General features: G+C 45.2%; 1 protein-coding gene across 5 annotated transcripts; it reads right to left on the bottom strand.

The window, feature by feature from the left end:
• Positions 1–1,764: 1,764 nt before the first annotated feature.
• Positions 1,765–7,582, bottom strand: Vgll2 (vestigial like family member 2). Of its 5 annotated transcripts, XM_040728306.1 has the most exons (4): positions 7,265–7,330; positions 6,523–6,841; positions 4,588–4,897; positions 1,765–2,774 (listed from the first exon to the last, which is right to left on the bottom strand). In XM_040728306.1, the coding sequence occupies exons 3-4, from the start codon at positions 4,874–4,876 to the stop codon at positions 2,188–2,190; spliced, it is 876 nt and encodes a 291-aa protein (XP_040584240.1). In that variant the 5' UTR covers positions 4,877–4,897; positions 6,523–6,841; positions 7,265–7,330; the 3' UTR covers positions 1,765–2,187. The 5 variants fall into 5 exon arrangements, with proteins under 5 accessions (XP_040584240.1, XP_040584238.1, XP_005073346.1 ...); XM_040728304.1 differs by lacking the exon at positions 6,523–6,841 and having other exon boundaries at positions 7,265–7,582; XM_005073289.4 differs by lacking the exon at positions 6,523–6,841 and having other exon boundaries at positions 1,765–2,771; positions 7,265–7,576.
• Between the last annotated feature and the right edge of the window lie 6,012 nt (positions 7,583–13,594).

Below are 13,594 nucleotides of genomic sequence, written 5' to 3'. Positions count from 1 at the left end.
TAACAAGAGTTCATAACTCAGTAGTCATTCAGAAAAACAGCACACACACACACCCTGCACCACAAGATTTTGGACATCAGATCATAATACTATCAATTACAATATTCTAGTAAAACTGAGACATTTATTTTTTATAGAACAATGCAACATTCTCATAATACATAGACATCAATAATGCTCATTTCCTCTTCCTCATCATTTCCAGTTCTGCCCCAGGTAGAACCTCTCTTTATCCCAATACAACCATAGATATTAAGGCAAAAAATGTTTGTTTTGCTGATTCAGTGGACACCTCTCCTCCTTATGATTCCTAGTTCCTCCCCATCGAGACAGTTAGGTGTGTGTGTGTGTGTATGTGTGTCCCCTGTTTGCATTTTCACAGAGAGGGGGTTGTGGGAGAGAAGGTGGAACAAAGTTTTCTTTTTGTGGCAAAACGTTTCTTGTAAAAGTGAAGCTATATATACATGTTTATATATAATCTATCCAGTGCAATTACAACTGTCCTGCCAGACACTATGAAGTTCCACCTTGGTTGATGTATTTCTGGAGTTTTAAACAGCTGTCTTACAACAGCTGCATTTCAGTAAGACTTGGGCAGGTGGCTCCAGACCAGCCACTTGCCACTCATATGCAGGCTGAGGCGTCTGTGTTCACAGTTCACAGGAAAGAGTGTGTCTTCAGTCTGCAGTGGGTACTGTGGTGAGGTTATGGGTGAGGCTGGGTCATGACGAGGAAGTCTGGAGTCTTTGTACTTCTCTATCATGTTTTTGTTGTTGTTGCAAATCCACATCAGTGTAAAAAATATTCACACCAAAAGATCTCATTTTCTTCCTTTCATTCCAAGAGTGCTTATAAAACATCAGCCCGCTCAGCAGTCTCACCACAGACATTTCCAGTGCCTTAGCCAAGTCATTAAGTGTAACTTAGAAGAGATTAATCCGAGACAATATTTCTGTAAATGCGGTTTTTGGTTCTCCCACCAGACAGGGACATTTGACGACTGCCTTCCTGAGCTCTCAAGTGAGAGCCAGGCGCGGAGTCCCCACTGCTGGTCTGAAGACAGAAGGGGGGAGGGGAAACTGTGGCTCAGCAGGCTAGCCCAGAAGATGCTCACTGAGAATAGCAAGGACCTGCAAACCAAGACCAGAAGCCATTACAAACCTACCCCGAGTTAGCTCACACAGAGACCTACAGGAAAGGTGGTGGTCTGTCTAAACCCATACAGATCCTCGCCTTGGTCCTGAGTCTGCAAACCTGAAAATAAATAAATAAAAGATGGGGTGGCTGGAGGAGGCAGGATGCTTGAAAGGGGAAAAAAAGAGAAATGTACCATTTTTCTTATGAAAGCTACACACCATCTACAGGTGATTAATGTTGAGTGTGAAAGTTATACACTTCATCTACAGGCGGTGAAACACACAGAGAAATAGAACCTTCATTTGAGGAAAGGAGGGCAGCGCAAAGGGCTAGCCAATAATTGGGCTTGTTTTAAACATTTGTCATTTGCTCTTAAAAAAGGGGGGGGGGGGGGGGTAAAACCCTCAGATCTCTCCAATTCTCATCTGAATGAAAGCGCCCATTTGAAGTTCAACTCTAAGCCAGCCAGCCAGGCTCTTAGCCTTAGCATCAAAACCAGTCTGAATTTTGCTCGTGTAAAAGTCTTACTTAATTTAGCAGTTAAGCTGACAAAGAGACCCCAGGAGTCACAGGTACTCTGGATCAAAGCTCTCGCACCACAGGCATCACCGAAGAAGAAACAATGGAGCCTTTTAATGGTATATTTTATTTAACCCAATAACACCAATAGGCAACTGCTGGACATATTAGAACATGCAAACTCAGTATAAAATGTTAACGAGATGAGGTTTTACATCATTTTTCTTTTGCAGTCTTGGAAATCCAGTGTGTTTTATGTCTGACAGCACATCACGGTCCATCCTAGCCACAGGGCAAAGGCTTAGTAGTCACGTGTGGTTAGTGGCTACAGTTCTGATCAACACAGGCTAGAATTTTTCCATCGAACTTTATTCAAAGAACAAAAAGAGTCCTCTGTACCACCGAGCAGCCAGGTCGAGGGCAGGGTGCTACTTTCTAGAGACATCTACCCGTAGAAACAAATGATGGCATGCAATCTCTCAGCCACATGGTCCTGGGAGGTCTCCCAAGGGAAGTCAGGGTGCCTGGGGCTCAGCCCAGAGTCGGGTACAGTGCTGGAGGGGCTGCGGGAAGACTGCACTCCCTCCTCCGCTTACCTGAGTCCACGCTGAGGCCCAGACTCTGGGCCACGTCCCCCGTGGGACTCACGAAGGGTCCCCCGGGCGCGGCCCACGCGCCGCCTGCCGGCTCTCCCTTGGCGGCGAGCTCGCAGGGCGGGCTGCCGGGAGCGGGCGCTGAGGCAGGAGCCAGGCGGCTGGGGCGGCCCGAGGCTGCGGGCATGAGCAGCGGCCCGTAGCGCGGATCGAAGTGGGGTGCGTAGACCTCATGCACGGCTGGCCGCGGGTAGGCTGAGGCTTGCGCTCCCAGGGCGCCGCCCAGCGCGTAGGGATGGTGCGGGTGCGGGTGTGCGTGGTGCGGGTGTGCGTGGTGCCAGTCGGCCGCGCCCTGGTGCAGGTGGCCGTGCAGCGCGGCTGGAGAGTAGGGGTCTGCGGCGAAGGGCAGCTCCGAGTGCGCGGCGGCCAGAGGACTTCCCAGGGGCGCGGGCACCGGCGCCTGGTACGCGCTGTTCCAGAAGGAGGCGGGGAAGCTGCGCTGGCTCATCGGGAAGGTGCCTTCTGCTGGCCCGGGGTGGGAGGAAAGCGAGAAAGGAGTGTGTCACCGAGGCCATGCCAGGCAACCCGACCGGGGCCCGAGGGATCTAGGGCTGGAAGGCCGCAGAGGAGCGGCACCGGCAGCCTTCACCTCTGGGCGTCTTCTAAGAGACTTGCAGGGCACTGAGAAGTGTGTGGAGGGGTCCCCGAAAGTCCCCCAGAGGACATCTGAATCACCCAGCTGTCTAGAAAACCTAGCAACAGAATTTCTGATGGTGGAGGAAGTTGGAGATGTTAGGAGAGCTTGCCCTCTTCCTTCTGGTCCAGGGCAGACTCGACCTCTCTTTTCCAGGCTGCAGAGGAAGACCCTTGTCCCTCTGTCTGTTGTCTAGCTACCTCTACCATCTTTCTCATCTCAATCCTCCCTGCTCCAGAAAGTGTTCCGCTTCAAGGTAAGTGCCTGTTAGACTGGAAGAACATGTACAGACTTCCAAGGTTTGTTATTAGTGGTGATTTACTAGACTTCTCCTTTCAAATATTCCTCCTCTTGCGAGAATTTAAGGAAATGAGAGGTAGGTATATTAAAAGAGCGGCCGTGTTATTTGCATAGACAGCTTTTTAAAAATGCCAAGTTTTCATAAACAAACTTCCGGATCAAAGATGCCAGGAGTAATGAATAATAATAATAATAATAGTAATAATGATGATAATCCTGCCATCAGTATCACTGTCGATTCCCTAGAGTATGGTAGTGTAAGAGAAGGGCGCTTAGGTCAAGTTTGTTGCCTTGGGTAGAGGAGGAAAGACATTTGATTCAAAGCCCTTTTATGGCACATCTCTTCTGGAGAAGGCATGGGTACCACACGCTAGAAAATCTAAAACAACTTGGAAGTCACCTTCTGAATGATGAACAAATGTCCCGTTGAAAACGAATTTAGGCAGAGGGAGAAAAACAAAAGACTAAGTTTTGCGTCTAAAACGAATGCTTTGAAATCTTGAAGGTTTGTGCAAAATACCACATATTGCTATGGAAACAGGTAATAACGGTTGCGATTACTGCACAAATGAAAATTCATTTTCTTTTTTTAACAACATAGTCTTCACTTCTCAACTTAGTTACACATCAAAGACTAAACTGCCTGAAAGTGTTTATGGATGACTTTCTTAACCTTCTTGTCGGTAATAGAGGGGAATTGCAGCTAAGGATGATTCAGGTGACTGGTTCTCAGTAGGGAGTGTAGAAAAACATTTCTCCGTTAAAAGTATTTTGTTTCTTTGCTTTGTCACTGGCTTGAATTGTCAAGAATTTCTGCTTTAAGATTTCTCGACTATTGGAAGCCAGACAAGTGTTAGGAAGTAATCTCAAGCAGACTTTGCTTTCAGGGAGGTCGAAGAAGGAGCCTTGTAGATTGTTGGTGAAGGTTCTGCTAGGTTGGTTGTGGAAACCTCAGGTTTCCATAGGACATCAACAGACATTTCAAGTTTTTACTCTTTTAGTCTTCTCTGGGGATGGTTAGGAGGGCAAGTGTTATTCTAATTTTAGAGACTAGTAAATACTGACCTCCAAGAGGTTAAAAGACTTGCCCAAGGTCATATTGCTAGGACTTGGTAGAGCCAATGCACACACCTAAGACCTCCAATTCCCTTCACTGCCTTCAGGCCACCGCTTTCCTCTGCAGAGAAGAGCTCACATCCATGCCCCTTCCCTCCTAATTGTTCATGTCCCCCAAAGCCTTTCACCCCCTTCTTAAGCTTGCTGCTCTTTTGGCTGTACTTTGGTACCCTGCAGGTAGGCTGTAGGCTGATAAACCTCCTAGCCTTCTCGATGGGTCCTACTCACCTCTCCAGGGCCCGGAGCTCCGGTGAGCTTTGCTGCTGGTACAGCTGGGGGTATAGCTGCTAGGCTGGCTCAGGGCCCTACTGAAATGTTCATCCACCACAGAGCTGATGTCGCCCTGGAAGTAGGTGAAGAGTACACATCTGGAATTGATGTACTCAGCTTCGGGTGGGCGCTCTTTCTCCGGGCTGTCATCCTCTTCTTTTACACTGGCTGGGGTTTGGTTGGAAAACGAGGAGCTCCCACTGGCGCTGCTGCTGGGGCTGGCACTGCATTCTTGGGCTTCCTGCATTTTTGAGTAGTAGGCTAGTTTCTGTCCAGAGAGAGAAAGAGATGGTCAATGTAGTCCCATCGCTAAGGTATCAATTGGGTAACAGGCATCTCTGCCTAAGCCTTGCGCCTGTTGCAAAAACCCAGCAATAGATGACAACACAGAGTTGCCTCTCTGTCTGCAATATTTGGTAAGGAAAAACTGCCCTGATGGATGCCCTCTCTTCCTAGAATTGCAGCTAGCCTGCAGGAAAATACTCTTAAAATGTTGGGGTGGAAATCTCAGAAGACAATAAATCAACTGATTAATCAAAGAGAACAAAACAAAACAAACAAAATAAGAAAAACCAAACCAGGGTGTGAGGACTGTAAACTGAGTTCCTTTTTCAGAGCTGCGCTCAGGGCAAATAGATTTTTAAAATCAGACGGTAAGGATACCGGGCACCCAAGTTAATTAAGTTGGCGGCTCTTCTCTACATGAGAACACAGGGCAGAAGCACAAACCACGAGATTAGGTATTCACATGGAGAAATAGAAAAACAACAATGAAAAAAGGATTCCACATGACACAATCAGGAATGAACTGCCACAGAAAACACGAAAGAGTTCCAGAATCATGACTTAGGGAAATTGTGGATCTTTTTTTTTTAAATAAATGGATCCTTTTTTTAAAAAAAATAAATGAAGTTGATTTTTGTATGCGTACCCACAAAAATATCCAAAGTCGGTGTCAGTTGTTTGCATTCATTTGACTGGCTTTGATGCAAGTTTCATACAGCCTAGGCTGACCTGAAACTTGCCACATAGCTGAGAGTGGCCTTGAACTAAGATCTTCCTGTCTCAGCCTCCCAAGTGCTGGGGCAGCAGGCATATTCTCTGTATTTGTAGTTTTAAAACATCATTTAAGTAAGGAAAAGTCAGCAGGCGAACAGCACACTAGCATCCCCAAACAGAAAAGTCGGCAGCTGATTAGCATCCCCAAACAGAAGTTATAAAAAGGAGCACGAAGAAGGTTGGGTCCTGAGTTAATCACTGTATCAGAGCAACTTTAAGACCAGAGGCAACTACTAAGAACATTGTCTTAGAAATGAACCATCGACTGGATGCAGAATTAAATCATTCTCAAGGCAGAGGTGGCCTGGAAGGGAAGGGCAGGGTCATACAAAGTAGATTTGACGTAGTAGACCGGCCTGGGGCCCAGGAGGAGAAAGGGCCAGCTAGATCTAAGTATCCCTTTTGCAGTAGATCGTCCCACACTGGGAACGGGCTCCTGATCTCCGGAGCCCAAAGATTCCAGTTTTTAACACCACCACCACACCCTGAATGCCACATTTCCACTTCATTTACAATGAGAAGCCGTGGTGATTCCTAAACCTAACACAAATCAGGACTACAAATTCTAGGTTGCAAAGTTTTTGCGGGAGTATGTGATTTTGTGTGTGTGTGTGTGTGTGTGTGTGTGTTCGGGCTAACGCAAAATCTACTCATTTTCATTGTCTTAACACATTGTTGGGGTTTGCAAAACAAAACTGAAGTATTGACTCAAACACTGCAGTTGGTTTCACTGTTCCCCAAAGAGAAGACCAGGTCTCATTTTCCAGGCTGGTCTAGAATTCTACCACCCCAGGTGTGTGCTTTTGCTCTGTCCCTGGAATACTGTTCTGTTACCTTCGCTGTGGACACGGAAGTCAACAGTAGGTGGCTACACACACAGACCGCGGAAAAGAGAAATCAGAAATCGGCAGAATCGAAGGAAACTTGAACAGTTTGCAGGAGCGGGGTTAAATAACCTAAAAAGTGACTTTAGGTTGTCGGATTCTGCCACTTGGGTGCCAGAAAGGCGAGCTCCCTGGGCGGGTCAATCACACTGGAATAATGCTTCCTAGAACTCGGCAAAGCACAAATCACAAGACCGGTGCCTTCTGCGCATTTCTCCTGAAGAACAAATCCACCAGTTCCGGAGTTAGTTGACTCAGTCGCCTGAGAACTGAAATGGAGGAGATTATTCCCGGGATGACCTCGGGGCTCTCCATCTTAGAATGACAGAGGCAGGCTTTTGATGTTCTCGTTTTGGTTTTATTCTTATGGTCAAGACCAAAGTTCGGATTTCCCTGTGTGAGCTTTGCGGGAAGCCCTGTCCACTCGTACCAGACTCTAAGAAGAAAATTCAGTGCGACCATCTCGTCTAACTGTTCTGGGGAAGGCCTGGGTGCACATTATCACTACTTACGTGTCCTCTCAAATGGACCAGCTAAAGAGAATTAGCTGCGGTCCCGGCATCCCGGCGTCTTGGGCTGCCTGCCTGTCTATCGCTCCTGGCGCGAGGAGGCTCAGGCGACCTTTGGCATAGCGGTTTTTTCGCAGTCTGGGGTGCTCCACGGGTCCCCGCCCCACCCGATCAGACTCATACCTGGTGGTAGGGAGTGTAGGCAGCTGCGAAATAAGGCTGCGGGGGACCGTAGACCTGGTACATAACATCCAGACAGCTCATGGCTCCCCGCCGCGGAGGCAGCTGAGTGGTTTCTCATCAACGCTGTTTTGGGGGAGCTCAAGGATGCTGCAGCGGCCACAGTGGTGCCGGAGCCCCAGAGTCATGGGTCGCGGGGCAGTGCTGGGCTGGGGATGCGGCGAGCTCGCTCCCCTCCCACTTCGCGGTTCCAGCCGGGCCGCGCTCCCGGGCAGAAGCGCCCGGGCTCCCGCTTGTGCGCATTTAAACCCCGCAGCCCCTGGCGCGCTGACGCTGCGAGGGGGCGGGGACCAAAGACAGCGACGGGGTAGGAGAGTTTTCCCGGGACTCCCTCGCGGGAATCTTATGGCCTCGGTGTCAGAGACTGTGGATCCTGAAAATGGGGCCCCAAGCTCCCCTCCCAGAGCAGCGACTTCCCTCTTCCCTTGTTTCCACGAGGGACAAAGACTGCAGAAACACGGAGACAGACCAGGAACAGTGACAAAGCTAGGGTGCGGGTCCGGGCCGAGAGCGGGGAAGTGGCGGGCAGGTCTCCTGGCAGAATCTCTGCCAGCAGTTCCCAGAAGACGTTTGGGGGAGGGACAGAGCTATTTTCTGGAACTTTCGCAGGATCTAGGTTGTTACAGACGGGCGAAGAAAGGAGTCGCGGGACTCCGCGGGGAAGTGATCGGCAGTGGCTAAGACTTGCAACCTCTCCCCAGTCCCATCTTCCGTGCGCTTTCGCCAACCGTCACTTCGGTCCCCAGCACCCCCCCCCCCCCCCGCCCCTGTCCCGCCTTCAAATTTAATTCTTTTTTTCTTGGGTCGTTCCTTTTAAAGCCTTCTAAAGTTCGATCCCATCCTATTCTCGTTGTTGCTCTCAATGAACTAACTCGATCCTCGCCTAGGGCATCGGTTCTGTGTTAACTAATTTCCAAGATTCCCAAAGCTCCTACCCAGCCCTCTTATCCCTGGTCTCGACCTGGTCCTTTAAAGTTCCTTAACGTTTACAGCAAGGACTCCTTGGTTCTAAGTCGCACGTAGGCACTGCGGTACAGAGGTTGTCTCCTTGGTTGGTTTTAAAAACCGCGAAGGTCTGTTTCGTTTAAGAAAGTCAGACCTTGTGAAACATGCCCCGTAGTGGTTCCCTTTCTTGACCAGCCATGCCAAGGGGTGTGAGCTCTTATTGCAGGTTGTGGGGGGGGGGGCAGGTTTCCAAGTGTCTGCTTCAATCTCCAACAGAAACCCTTGGGGGAGGGGGATGTAGTGTAGAGTGAATTGACACAAGGTTACCTCATGGAAAGGTCAAGCGGCAAACGTTCTTTAGATGAGGGCCCAGGTCCCTGGTGTGACTTTTGAGAACCCAGAACCGAGGAATGGACATCATGGATAGATGAAAGTGAACAGAAACTTGTCCGCCAGTTTAAATACCAGAGTCGAAATTCTCATTCAGTTGCGAACAGTTAACTTTTGAACACACCTCTTTTCGAGAAGTGGAGCATTTGAAATGAAATTGCTTCTGTATTGGATTTTCGGCTTGTGGTTTTCGAAAAGGGGATCTAATTCAGCTTATAAATGGGAAGTTATCCTGGGGGAATCCTCAACTGACTACAAGGTAATGTATCAGAATGCCAAAACTGTGCTGGACCGTACAAACTATAACCTAACACTTCACAGGATGAGGAAGGAGGGTCACCAGGTTTCCAACAGTCTAGTCTACACAAGTCACCATCTCAGAAAACCAAAATAAATATGAATCCATACAAATAACCTCCCAGTACAGTTTGTAGGGGCTAGGCCAAGGTGGCTTAACTGGGGTGGGGTGAGGAGGGTGGGGTGGGGTGAGTGAGGGGGTGGACGAGGGTGGACACTGGAGTTTTTCACTGTTCACTGGTGAAAGAACACCCCACGCGCGCACACGCTCGCTATGCATGTATTCTATTCCTGTAGAGGTCAGAAAAGGACACAAGACCCCCTAAACTGTATGGGTGCTGGGAACTGAACCTGAGTCCTCTGGAAAAGCACTGAAAAAAGCTTTCTAGACACCCAGGGTTTTCTTTTAAAGCACTAGTTCATTAAGGTATGGGGAATCATGCTTGAAATCCCACTTCTCTGATAGGCTGATGCAGAAGAATTTCCATGGATTCAAGCAAGGCTAGCCTGTGCTACAGAAGGAGACCCTATGCCAAAGACAGACTAAGCAAAGAAAATGCTCCCCACTTATAGCCTGCAATTCTAACTGGATCTAAAATTGTAAAAGAAGCTACCAGCCCTCCCAAAGTTAGTAAACTAACTTCTGACCACAGAGGTCAGAAGAGAAAATCAGATGTCCTGAAATTAGAGTTATCAATGGTTGCCAGCCCTGGTGTGTGTACTTTGAGTCAAATGCAGACCTTCTGCAAAGGCAATATGTCCTCTGAACTGCTGAGCTAACTCTCCAGCCCCAAGATGCATTTTTTTCTCTTAAGAGGACATATGAATAATACTAGACGAGCAAACTGTGTCAAGCTAGGCCCTCAGTTGCCTGTGGTTTGTTGGGATCACAAGAGCTGGCACCATTTGCTGCCTTATTTTGCCAACCAGACGGTTGAACACAATGGTAATCTCAGAGATTTCCCTCCCTAAAGCCATCTTACCACTTTAACTGAAGAGAGATGTGTTTGGACTTAGGAGAGCAGCTGACTAGATTTGGTGGATTCAAGCTGTTAATAATATTAAGTGGGTACATTTCTGCAATGCTGGGTTTTCAGGTGTGGTGTGCTACCTACAAATGACAGCCCACTAGTGGGACGTCTGGGTGGTGATTTTATTTAGAGAAATAAAATGAGGGAAAAAGACACTTATAAAATATGAAGCCTTATTAAAAATCTATAGTGAAAAAACAAGAAAAATTGTTTTCACTAAAATTTGGAATGCATCCTAACAATGTTCAGAAAAAGTTCCTAATGGTTCAGACCAAATAAATGATTGAGACTACTTGATAAATAAGTGGAAATTTGGGAATGAACACACACACACACACACACACATGCACACACACAATTATTATAAGAGTGTTAAATTTGCATGCCTCATGTTTTTGATATTATTTTTATATAATTTACAAATCAATTTTATCTGATGGAAGAGTTACAATTTTCTGAAATTCATTTTCCCTTGAGTTTGTATACTCATTAAGAATGGTTAAAAGTATATTTATCTTTTATGAATGAATTTTTATTGACTCTTCATGAGATATTTCATAAAAGGTATGATTATATAAATTTAGCATATATGACTCAAACCTTCAAAAATGATGAGTTCCAGGTACTAAAATGTACAATTGAGGTAGATATATTAAATATTTTGGATGGTCATATTTTCGTGAAAGGAAAAACTGAAATAAATTTACATTCTGTAATATTTATTTGGATGCAAAGAGTTAAGTCAGAGAGCATGTGCCAATCATTTGCTGATAGGTAGAAGTTGTTACTATATTCATTTTTGCTTACAGTCTAACCACCTTTGATTTCTGACTATTCATTTCACTCCTCATCTAAAGGTGTAGGGTCCAGAGCATGATTTGAAGGTTGGGAAGTGGAATCTGGCTGAAGGATTCAGACTGGTGGCTTGGATGCTTGACAGTATTGGTGTTGATCCATTTCCAAACTTGTGTTTACAAACTTCACTTCAGCAGGATGCTGAAAGGATTAAAAGGAAACCACAGGACCAACAGACAGAAAGTGAGGATATCCTGGAGTATGATGTCCTGCTGCATGTTCCAAGAGGTCTCCAGACAGCTTCTTAGGAGCTCCTAGGAACTTTCTCTTGATGTGCATGGAAGAATTTTCAAGCAATGAATACCATACTTGTATTGTCTGTTTTTAGTTACTTGTTATTATGACTGGTTTTAAAATAAATTTAATGGTGGCATAAATAAAGCAAGTTTGTCTGTGTCTTAAATATATAAATGTTAATTTGCTTTTTTCAGGATCCTTGGGGTACAGTCTTGGCCCAGCAAAGCAGATTACACTTACATTTTTGTTCTTAATGCATTACCAATGCTCAGTATCCTATCGTAAAAGGAAAGTTAGTTGTTGACTGTGAAATCCAGACTTCACCCACTGGCTCTGTATTTTCATTTTTTTCAAGAGCAGCATGAGCCAACCAAGTATAGAGTAAATAATTCCACCATAACTTTATCTGAATTTAACCAAATTAAATGTAAATTTTAGAGTGTAGTATACCATTTTTAAAGCCTCATGCAAGTCTTTCCACAACAAGAATCAGGATGATGGCAAGTTAGGTGGTTTTCTAGTTCTAATTCTCTTGTACAGTTTTTGGTTTTGGTGGTGGATAAGTGCATAAAATATATTTTATACCAAAGCATAAAATTTAATGTGAGGCTTCACAACTTCCATTTTGATGGCAATTCTACTTAGACATTTATTAAGTTGGATAGATGTAGAGTCTGTTTATTTTAGTGTGTGATTTTTTTCTTTTTCTTTTCTTTCTTTCTTTCTTTCTTTCTTTCTTTCTTTCTTTCTTTCTTTCTTTCTTTTTTTTTTGAGGCAGGGTTTCTCTGTGTAACAGACCTGGCTGTCCTGGAACTCACTTTGTAGACCAGGCTGGCCTCAAACTCAACGGGATCCACCTTCCTCTGCCTATAGAGTTTTGGGATTAAGGGCATGTACCACCACTGCCTGGCTAGTGTGTGATGCTTTTATTCTTTTGCAAGTTTCTTTAAATAATGAAGTCTATAAAAACAAACAAAACCCAGAAAATTGCCAGTTGTTCATATAATTAGGAATGAAACTTAGCTAACCATGACCTTGTAATGTATCAAACTAAAAGTACAGCTCTCACAGTAGGCATTCACTAAGGACAATTTTTCCTTCTGAGATAGCTGCTGTCTATCTTCTAGACATAGCTAATTATTTTTCCAAACATGTGCACTCTGAATATGGCCATGACCTTGGTAAGATCTGTGAGCACTTGAAAGTAGTTAAAGACAGTGATTCTGTAGGGCTACATGCCCTTAACCTTCACTTACCCCACAGGTACTCAGTGGCAAAATGAATCTGAAGCCCTACTCTACATTCATGTATCTGGCTTTACCCTTGGGTGAGAGCTATTGCAAGGTAGTGCCCTTTGTTATTTTTGGTAATGGAGGTAGCAAAATAGTCCCACAGTAACATAACATAATAGTCCCATTCCTAAACAACTACTGTTGGGCAAATAGGCTGTTTATGTGCCCTTCAATGACTAGTCACAGGATTGGGAGATTAGTGAAATGTGGGTCAATGGATACAATGTTTCGGCTGAGCAGGAGGAATAATTTGCAGAGAACTATCGTGGAACATTGTGACTACAGTTAGCAATGAGGAATCAATACTTAAAAAGATAAACCAGGATGTGGCAGAGTGCTTGTTTAGTATGTGCAAGGTTCTGGGTTTGCAATCCAGCTCCTTCAAAGTTTCTAACAAAATGGATTTTAAGAGTTTTTATCACAAAATTCCAAGTGTATGAAATAATTTTTAAACTAGATGTATTTACCTACTCCAACATTTGTATGTTACATATACTTTACAAATCACCATGTTTGAATTTATGGCAAAACATAAACATTTATTTGTGAATTGAAAGTAATAAAAAAAAGTACTAAATTGAGGCACCAAACAGAACAAGTTAAAGAGAAGTAGAGATTGATTTTCCTTGGTGGCAATCATGAAGACTAGGGAGTTAACCTCAGCAAAAAGAAAATCACAATAGTAGGTGACAGAAGTAGGTGACAGAAAGAAGACATGTAGAAGTACTTGTTGTCAACTAGTTATATGGGCGAGTAGCCAGACACTGGACAGAACCCCCAGGGCATGGAAGGGAGGGGGAGAGTTGCCACCTTAAAACACATGAAGTGTCAGATCTGATCCCTGGGTGTCCATAGCTCTAAAGGTCACATATTTTTGAAACAGAGCCCACTAGTTTCATTTCAAGGGATGTTGCTTTGCCTCCTCTGAGAAAGCAAGACAGACTCAACAAGATGAAATGAGCTTAGCTACTCTTAGACAAGGCTGGGAGTATTGTGGAGTGAGTGATTGTCTGCAGATCAGGAGCCAGACCCCATCCTTGGTATGGGATGGGGATCCTTCAGTCCCCCGTTTATTTTTATGTACAATGAAGAAACTGCACTAGCTGCTGCTGTTTAAAGACATTTATGGCATTAGTGTCTGAAATTGGAATAAGTTCACATTTGATTTGAAAGTAGTGTTTATGAATATTTTCAACGTGAATATTACTTCTGTCCCAAGATCGTTC

This window comes from Mesocricetus auratus, unplaced genomic scaffold, assembly GCF_017639785.1.
Source record: "Mesocricetus auratus isolate SY011 unplaced genomic scaffold, BCM_Maur_2.0 Super-Scaffold_100018, whole genome shotgun sequence".
Lineage (NCBI taxonomy): Eukaryota > Metazoa > Chordata > Mammalia > Rodentia > Cricetidae > Mesocricetus > Mesocricetus auratus.
Note: the sequence above shows the minus strand (reverse complement) of the source record. Positions and strands in the feature narration are given on the sequence as shown.